Genomic DNA, 9,414 nt, shown 5'->3' on the forward strand with positions numbered 1-9,414 from the left:
TGTATAATTTTTACAATATTTTTATGCGTGAGGAAAGAATAAAAATAATGTAATTTTTAAAATACATTTATATATATAATAAATATATATATTTCAAATTTATTTTAGTATTATTAAAAAAAATATATAGTCCTTGAATTTTGTAATAGGAATACTTTTGCATAGAGATATTTGTCTTTATACATATAAATATAACAAAAATATTCCTCTTTTTGTTCTACGAAGAACAATTATATATTATTATATGTTACATTAAATCTTCTAGGTGAATCTAAAACTTCAGAAATCGTATAATCTTTTATTATATTCCTATCCATTATAATGTTATGTTTTCTTTTAGATTTTCCTAATAGAGATTTTTTTAACCAATACACAACTGGAATAAACTAATGAAAATATGGTATATGTACAACATTTTTTTTTGTATAATATTTTTAAACATGTAAAAAATTCAATAAAATTTATATTATATAATGTAATACATTTACTTTTTTATATACATCAATAATTACTTTGCACAATATAATAGAAAAAACTGTGATTCCTATAACTAAAGGTGCAATGGTCATATATTTGGGAGATGCAAAATCTGAATAATTATTTGGAAAGTCAGAAAAGGTTTTAAATTCTGAAGGTCCAATATGGGCATAATAATTTGTTGAAATTTTGCTTGTGAAATCTTGTTCTTCCTCAATTTTATGTATATCGTTATCTTTGTCTATCAATTTTTTCTGTTCTACTACAATTGCATCGCCTTCTGACACTCTACGAATTGTTTCTTCCTGTGTATTTTTTTCCCCTCCTACCTCATGTACACCCATAAACACATTAGATTCTGGCTGTGTTCTTTGCGTTTTCTTAGATTCACTTGGTTTTTCCTGATCTTCATGATTTATTTCTAGTGATACTAAACTAGATTGATCTTTTTCTGAATTACATCTCCATTCACCTATGTTCATTTTTACTTTATCTTTAATGTATTTACTAAAAGCAAAACAAGTCGCACCCTCATTACCTGAATCGGTACACTTGTTTCTGCACTGGTAATAATTTAAAATATATTCACTAAGATATAAATTAAAAGAATCGCTACAAAACTTATTGGGCTTAGGATCATACTCTCTAAGCTTATCATAATCTTTCGAAAAATCAAACAATAGCTTAATTTCCCTAAAATTTCCTTGATTGATATTATACTTATCTTTTTTACATATGTCAGTAAAATTTTTACTTTTTAGAAAAAATATAAGTATATCTGCAACAGTACTAAATGTCCTACGATCTGATAAATTATTATGTAATACATCACATAACCAAAAGTACAGGTAATCACAATCATCTAAATTAAATGCTTTTCTCTCATTACTTTTATATGCATAACATAAGCCTTTAAGTATTTTGTCACAAACATTAATAGGTAACTTGTACGTTTTTAGGAGAGACTCTGAAACACTCCAAAAAGAAGCGTTCTCACAATTATCTTCTCCTTTATCGAAAATAGTATACATCAATTTTGATGGTAATTTTTTAAGATCTTCATACTATGGATTTAAAAGAAAAGACAATATATGAATTCTTATTTAAAAAAAAAATAAAATAATTAATTAAAGGAGAAATGATTTATTTTAACACAAATTATAATTTATATTATATAAAAAAACATACCCCTAAATGAACTCCCATTATTAAAAAATGTTAAAATTAGATATACAAACAAAATAAAACAATCATGTATTTAACAATGTATTTACTAATATATTGAAGCATTCCTAATAAAATTTCTAATAATATATATAATTATATTTAGGATTGTGGATTTGTGATTATAGTTTTGTCTTATTTTTATAATATTTTATGATATATAATTGTTTTAACATTATGTTCTAGGAATTATGGTTGTATATTTGTTTACAGGATATATTATATAAATATTTATAAGTTATACATTCCATAATATTCACAATGTGAGAGTAAAATTAATTATTTGAAATTATTAATAATATATATTATGCTGTACATAATATTTCTAATACATATTCTTTATGCATAATGTTTATAATGTGTCATAGACACTATTGATAAAATTAAATATTATACTTTCCTTTACTTTACATATAATATGATTATTTTGAACTTCATTTATGTAATTTACATTAATAATATATATTTTTCTACATTATTAATGAAGGTATTGCTATTTTTTTTCATGCTATAAATTTAATAGATCACCTTAAAAACTTTTTTTTTGAATTCATTAAGTTCTCCTCAATTCTCATATTAAATTTAAGTAATATTTATATATTATTGATATTTAAAATAATATTCTATTTCTCTGAATTATATTAATAATAAATATTTTTGATTTAAATATATAGTCATATTTTGATTATTGAAGAAAATATATGAATTTCTATTATTATATGTTATTTTTTTTGGATATTATATGAACCCATAAAACATTTTATGTATTGATATTTTTCTTATTAGAATAAATATATTTTTATGATTAAACTTTTTTCAAATAACTTTTTCTTTTAAGTATATATGGAGCTTCCACCTAATGAAAGTAATTGTGGCATTTTACAATACATACATAATTTTGAAAAGTTAGGTGTATACAATGAAATATTATCTTTAACTGTGATTTATAATTATTATATAAATAAAAATAAATAAACAATTTTTAATTGCTACAAACGTTTATATATGAAATATTGTATATTTTTGTGTATGCTTTTATTAAAAGTTGTCATAGCTATAATATAGTGAGGCTATTTTTACGCAAGAAAAATATTAACATAATTAATTATAACAACTTTTAAGCTATGTCAATAAAGCATATTGTTTTTGTAACTATATGTGAAATTTGTAACTTTTTTTAAATATCATGTATTTTGTAAAATAAAATGATTTATTATAAATTTTTTATTCTATTGTTAATGGCTATTTATTTTCATCTAATAATGAAGCACATATGTACATATTAATTTATCATAATATATTACAATGTTTCAGTAACAAATAATTTAAAATATTATATATATATTTTTTTATATATATTGCAATGGAATCAAAATTTAATTAAGGAATGAAAAAGATATATCTCTACATAAACCTGTTTACTATAATTCTTTTTAAGTGCATATAAAAAAAGCATGAAAAAAGATAAATTAGGAATCACATATTAGAATTTAATGCAAATATTGTTTAGAAAATGTAAATTTTAGTATAAAATAACAAAAAAAATATTTGTAAAAATAAAAAATATAATTATTTTAATGATCATATATTTTATGCTTTTATTATAAAATATATAAGAAAATGGAAATTCCGTTTTATCTTACTGAATACATTGTTATATTTCTTACATTTTATTTAAATTGCAAATAATATCTTAATAATTATTCATGCCTTATGATAACGCTTGTCTATTTCATTATAAATATTTACGAGTTCTTAATTACTAACTGAAAACAACTATAACATATATATCACAATAATTTAAAATATTTATCTATATGTTTTTCATATTCTTACTTAATCTACAGAAAATGAAGTACAATAATTACAGAAATAAATATTAAATAATGAATGTTACAAGATTTTTTTTTATTTTCTTATTAAGTAAATAATAAACAAAATTTGCTTATATATATATGTATCTCTTCTTCTATTATTAGTTCCTATGATCTTTAAACACGGATGTGTGTTATTTCTGTAAATGTGCATGCCGTATTCCTATTTAAGATGACTGTTAATACTTATTATATAATATAATTATTAATATATTATTGATTACATGAATATATATAAAAATTAAATTATTTTATAAAATAATTTAAATGCTCCATTTTTCTGATATGTTTAATATTCTAGAAAAGAGTTAAAAAATTAAATATAATCGACAATTCATTGAATTAGATATATTCAAGAATTTGAAAATATGGAATAAATTATAATGTCTTGTTATACAGTACAATAAAGACCTATATATAAGTGTGACAAATTTTAATGCATAAAAGGATATTTATTAAATTTAACTAATCAGTACATTTTAATGACAGACATTTGTTTATCAATATCTATTTTCTTTAAATATATAGGGAATAATATTATAAAAATACATATTTTATTTAATTAAAGTTATATTTATTCCCATTAAACAATTTACTATATAATGGATGAACGCTAGAATATAAATTGTTATTGAATGTATAAGTTCCTATTATCGGATATATAATGAAAAAAAATTTTGAAAAGAGAATATAAAAACAAAAAGTTAAAAAAAGCCTTAACCTGTAGAACAAGGTCTCAGAAAATGCATAATAGAAAAATAACTAAAAAATATAATATTATCGGACTTATAGTTTTTTATACTGAAAAAAAATATTTTATTGATGTGTATGATAAATATTTGGTTAAAGGAAGGCATATTAAAAAAACATAAATGAGATATCTCAAATAAGACACTTGATAATTACATTTTCTGTGTCCTATATTATGTATTTTTCGTAGACTATTTTTTTCTATGATGTGTAATACTAAAAAATACATAAAAATTTTTTTTTGACAAATGAATCATTTCTATGTTAATCCTAAAAATACTCCTATATATTTAAAAAATTTTTAGGGTGCGTAATTTACATAATATAGAAAAAGAAAACAATTTTCATGGTTATATTTGTTCTTTATAAATGTATATAAATAATCATTATTCTGTTATAATTATTTGTATAAAATCATATGTATACTAATAGTATAGGACATTCTTAATTTCTGTAAATATATATAATACTTAAAATATAACCACAAATTCTTCATAAACACATCACATATATGTATAATTGAATATGATACATATTATCATGAATTTGTTTGTATTCCTTAGTGTAATGTTATGAAATTTCATTACATACTTTTTAATAATATAATATTATATAGAATATTATGTAATAAATCATACACATGTATGCATGGGAATACTCAGATCAAGAGATTCAACTATGTATATTTAATTATTTAAACCCATGAAATATTATTCTACATCTTATTTACATGGTAACTTAATATAAAAATAATAAAAATCATTAAAGTGTATTTATTTGTTTATGCACATAGTAAACTTGATGTATTTCAAATGTTTAATTTGATATTTGTTTTATATTATATGAATCTAATAATATATAAAAGTTAATTTATTTGAATTTTAATATACAGGTGCCTAATTAGTCACCTTATAAAAAAGGTTAAATTTGTACATGTTTATATCTACTATTTAACTTAGAAATAAATATAATAAAAACAACGATATAAATATTATTAACTAAAAATGTTATTAATGCATATATCACATATTAATATATATTTAAATATATATTGTAATGATATATCTCAAATTAAAGTAGAATTTCATCTCAATTATTACAGTTAATTCATATTTGTATATAAAAATATTTATTAATGACATTCTGATTATAATCGTAGTTCTTATAAATATGGTTCATATATGTATGAATGCAAAAATAAAATACATATAGACTTCATAAATAAAGGAAATAATTTAAATATATATTCTAAAAAAAAAAATTAAATAAACTAAATCTACGCCTATGACATTTATTTAAGAATGGTATACTTACCAAATACAGAACATTCTTATAATATAATAAATTATGACGACATATATATCATATATATCTTATATTCGCATTCACTCATTAGTATAGAATCTAAGGAACATCTCTTAACTTATAACTGTATTATATATTAATTCATAACTATATATAAAACCAGGTTTCTATATTTTAATGTGAAAAAAAATGCTCTCTCCTGATTAATTTATCAAGTTAGTTATTTAATTACATAGGAATTAAATATAAAAATAAATAAAAAAACGTTCTCCCTTTTTAAAAACATTATAATAAAATTTATTAAATATATTCTCACTTTTTCTCAATTCGTAGATATTAAATAAGTGAATATATAAAATATAATCATCTTACATATTAAAATATATATTATAAATTCATTACTTGATCATATCTAAATGAATGCATATATAATATTAATAATGTAGTACTATGCAAAATATCATTAGGGAAAATAAATGTATAAGATTTATCATTTTTTTTAAGATAACTTAAATTAGTATTATAATTAAAATAAATATATACCTATTAATTTTTATATTATTTAGTTACAACATATTACAAATAACAGTTTCTGCAAATAAATGGTGCTAGAATGTAAATTATCATAGCAAAATATATTTTTATATTTCATTATATAACTTTAATTATTAAGATAAATATATTAAAATAGTATATTAGCTCATATTATATATTCAATCTATAAAATAATGATTTTTATTTTTTGTTAAAAATATGCTCTAACAAATTGATAGCAGAATTATATAATATAAGATAAAAGTAATAATACATAATATATTATATATTCTTTGATATTATAAATTGTATATATATATATATAATAGGCATAGTAAAATAAAAAATATATTTATTATAGATTTTACTCTAAATTTTCAGCGGTATACAAATTATTCACGTAACGGATAAATAATGTTTTTATAAATATTATAATAATAAAACTATCAAATATAATGTATTAATTGTATATTTTACTCTATAATTCACACATAAATAAGATACTCTTTTAGAAATCACTAAAAAAATTAAAATTCATATATATTATTGATATTTATATAATATATATAGCCGTTATATCGTTATAATAGATACATTGTAATTGCAATAAAATGTTTCATCAATATATGAAATATGATCTAAAAACCTTATTGTGTATTATGTATCTTCAAATATCCAAAAATTGTTTCTTACTTTTAATCTCTTTTATTTATAGGATGGAATATTTTTTAATTATTTTAGTATTTATGATATTATATATATGATTAATGGTGTTTTGTACATATAATTATAATTTATAAAATATACTAAAATACAGAAAAAAACATATTTCCTATGTTATAAAAAATAATATATATTTAAAACATAAACACCAAAATATCATATAAATTAATACCATTATATGATTTATATTTTACAATGTAATTTTTTGGTATTTTTATTAAAAGCTTTTATTTTTTAAAGACATATTTTTGAAACAGTAAAAAAATAAGAAGAATTATAGATATATAATATATTTCATAATTAGTTTTATATTAGATATATATGGAAATGTTTTGTTCTGTTATTTCACGAATATGCATTTATAATTATATGTTTATATTCTTTATATATGTTACAGTTGTAGAAATATATATATAATCATTTAAAAGATAAATTACATGGTGTCTTTTACCCTTGTTAGTATTATATAATGATCAAACATAAATATATAGAATATATTCTATTTATATATAACATATGTAGCTATGATTAACTTTAATAACGTGATGCAAACATTATATATAAATTTTTATTGAATAAATAATCAATGAACAATAAATAATAAGTTCTTACATATATAATAAATTCCTCTAATATTTAATAGACATTTAATGGTAATATATATATTTCTTTTCAGCATAAGTTAATATGATATTAAATCATTCATTTAGCATTTAATTTATGAAAATACTATATTCATATTTTAATGTATATATAATTAATGCTCGTTTATTATGTAGATAAAATTATAAATTATATAGATTTTATTATAAATAAGAAAATATGAATATAAAACATTAACACTATATTTATATATTTAATTTATAAAAATAACATTTTACTATCTATATCCATATAATTCCAATATATACATTAAAGAAAAAGACAGAAATAAATAATATGTGATAAATATGTATTATATATACACATGTAATTCATAGTTTATTATATTGAGCGACTAATTTATTATATGAGTAATATATATATAACAGTATTAATAAAAATATTTGTTTGTCATCCTATATTTTTATTTAATTTCATAGTTATATATATTTTTTACATATTATTTTAATATATAAATAATTGCTTCCATTATCCTGAATGGACTATTTAATCATATTCTTTTATATAATAATAATCAAATATAAATATAAATAAATAAAAAGTGTTCAAGATTTATGTTATATATTTAAATATATTTTATATAAATATAGTATGTAGTATAGCACTTTTACACATAAACATTTATAATTACAAAAATATAAACTGGATTTTGTTTAATATACAAAAAAAATCAAAATGATTACCTCAATTGTAATAGATGATAACCAGGTTCTTACTATTAACACCAATTACAATATACAATAGTTAATTTTTAAGCACTAATATGCATATAAACATAGGAAAAAATACTTCTTTATAAAGATTATTTTAAACTTTATGTGAATTATAACTTTTATTTTAGATCAATTTTGAAGATATATTTCCCCAATGCATGTATGATTATGATAAGCATGCAAAGTGTAAAGTAAATCTTGAATCTGATGATATTAATAATACTTGTAGGCATATTAAGAAACAATTGGGCTCCAAAGATTCAGTGGCGAACTTTTTACAATATTGTAGAGAACTTATACACTATTTAGACTACATAGAAAGAATAAATTCCCCCGCATATAAAAAAACAAGTTGTATATTTTTTTACTATATTCTAAGTCTTCTACTAAAAAGTAGCAATTACTCTGTCAATCAAATTCACGATGCATATCATAAAATGATTAGTGAAACCAATGAAGATAATATGAAAAAAGTTTCTAATGTATGTCAGAATGATTTTAAAAATCTGGGGAATAATATATATTTAACTTTGCACAAACTAAATGAACTATATGAAATAGTTTCAGGAACACGTATAAATTGCTCTGAACAAAGTCCTTGTTATGCTAAGTACAAGGAACTATCAGAAATATGTAATCGCTCAAAAAACATTAGTCTTTGTAGAGTGCTAAAGAATTTTGAAAATGCATATATGACATATTTGCCATACGTACAAGAAATACTGAATCTCCGTATATCATTGAAAAATACACGTATCATTATCTTAACATTCCTTATTATACCTTTTACAATATTAATTATAACACTTTTTTTATATAAGGTTAAATATAAAATTGATTAAATTATACAATAATTTAATCAATCTTCTATTTGCATTTCATGTGATTTGAAAAAATTATATTAAATGAATAATGCATTCATATATATGAAATTGTTCCTACATTATCAGTATACTCCGTATGGTTCATTCTTACTATCAACAGTAAGAAAGATAAGGAGAATATTGAAAAAAAAAAATAAAGATCATCTCAACATAATGGATTCATCAGAATTCACACAACATAATGTGTTTCATAATGTGTACCAAATAGAATGAACTACCTTTAGCTACACATGAAGAACTTATGTTTACTACTAAAGAATACAGCAT

The 9,414-nt window shown here is 19.4% G+C and overlaps 2 protein-coding genes across 2 annotated transcripts; one reads left to right on the top strand and one right to left on the bottom strand.

Moving 5' to 3' along the window:
* Positions 1 to 230: 230 nt before the first annotated feature.
* PGO_002790 (variable surface protein) lies at positions 231 to 1,683 on the bottom strand (the record flags this gene model as incomplete). Its single annotated transcript, XM_028691190.1, has 3 exons — positions 231 to 386; positions 483 to 1,541; positions 1,666 to 1,683. The coding sequence occupies 3 exons, from the start codon at positions 1,681 to 1,683 to the stop codon at positions 231 to 233; spliced, it is 1,233 nt and encodes a 410-aa protein (XP_028546991.1).
* Positions 1,684 to 8,225: 6,542 nt separating this feature from the next.
* PGO_002795 (variable surface protein) lies at positions 8,226 to 9,360 on the top strand (the record flags this gene model as incomplete). The annotated part of the gene is made up of 3 exons (XM_028691191.1): positions 8,226 to 8,258; positions 8,392 to 9,084; positions 9,214 to 9,360. 3 exons carry the CDS (start codon positions 8,226 to 8,228, stop codon positions 9,358 to 9,360), a joined length of 873 nt encoding a protein of 290 aa, XP_028546992.1.
* Between the last annotated feature and the right edge of the window lie 54 nt (positions 9,361 to 9,414).

Source organism: Plasmodium gonderi (assembly GCF_002157705.1).
Source record: "Plasmodium gonderi DNA, contig: Pgo-contig_317, whole genome shotgun sequence".
In the NCBI taxonomy this organism is placed as follows: domain Eukaryota; phylum Apicomplexa; class Aconoidasida; order Haemosporida; family Plasmodiidae; genus Plasmodium; species Plasmodium gonderi.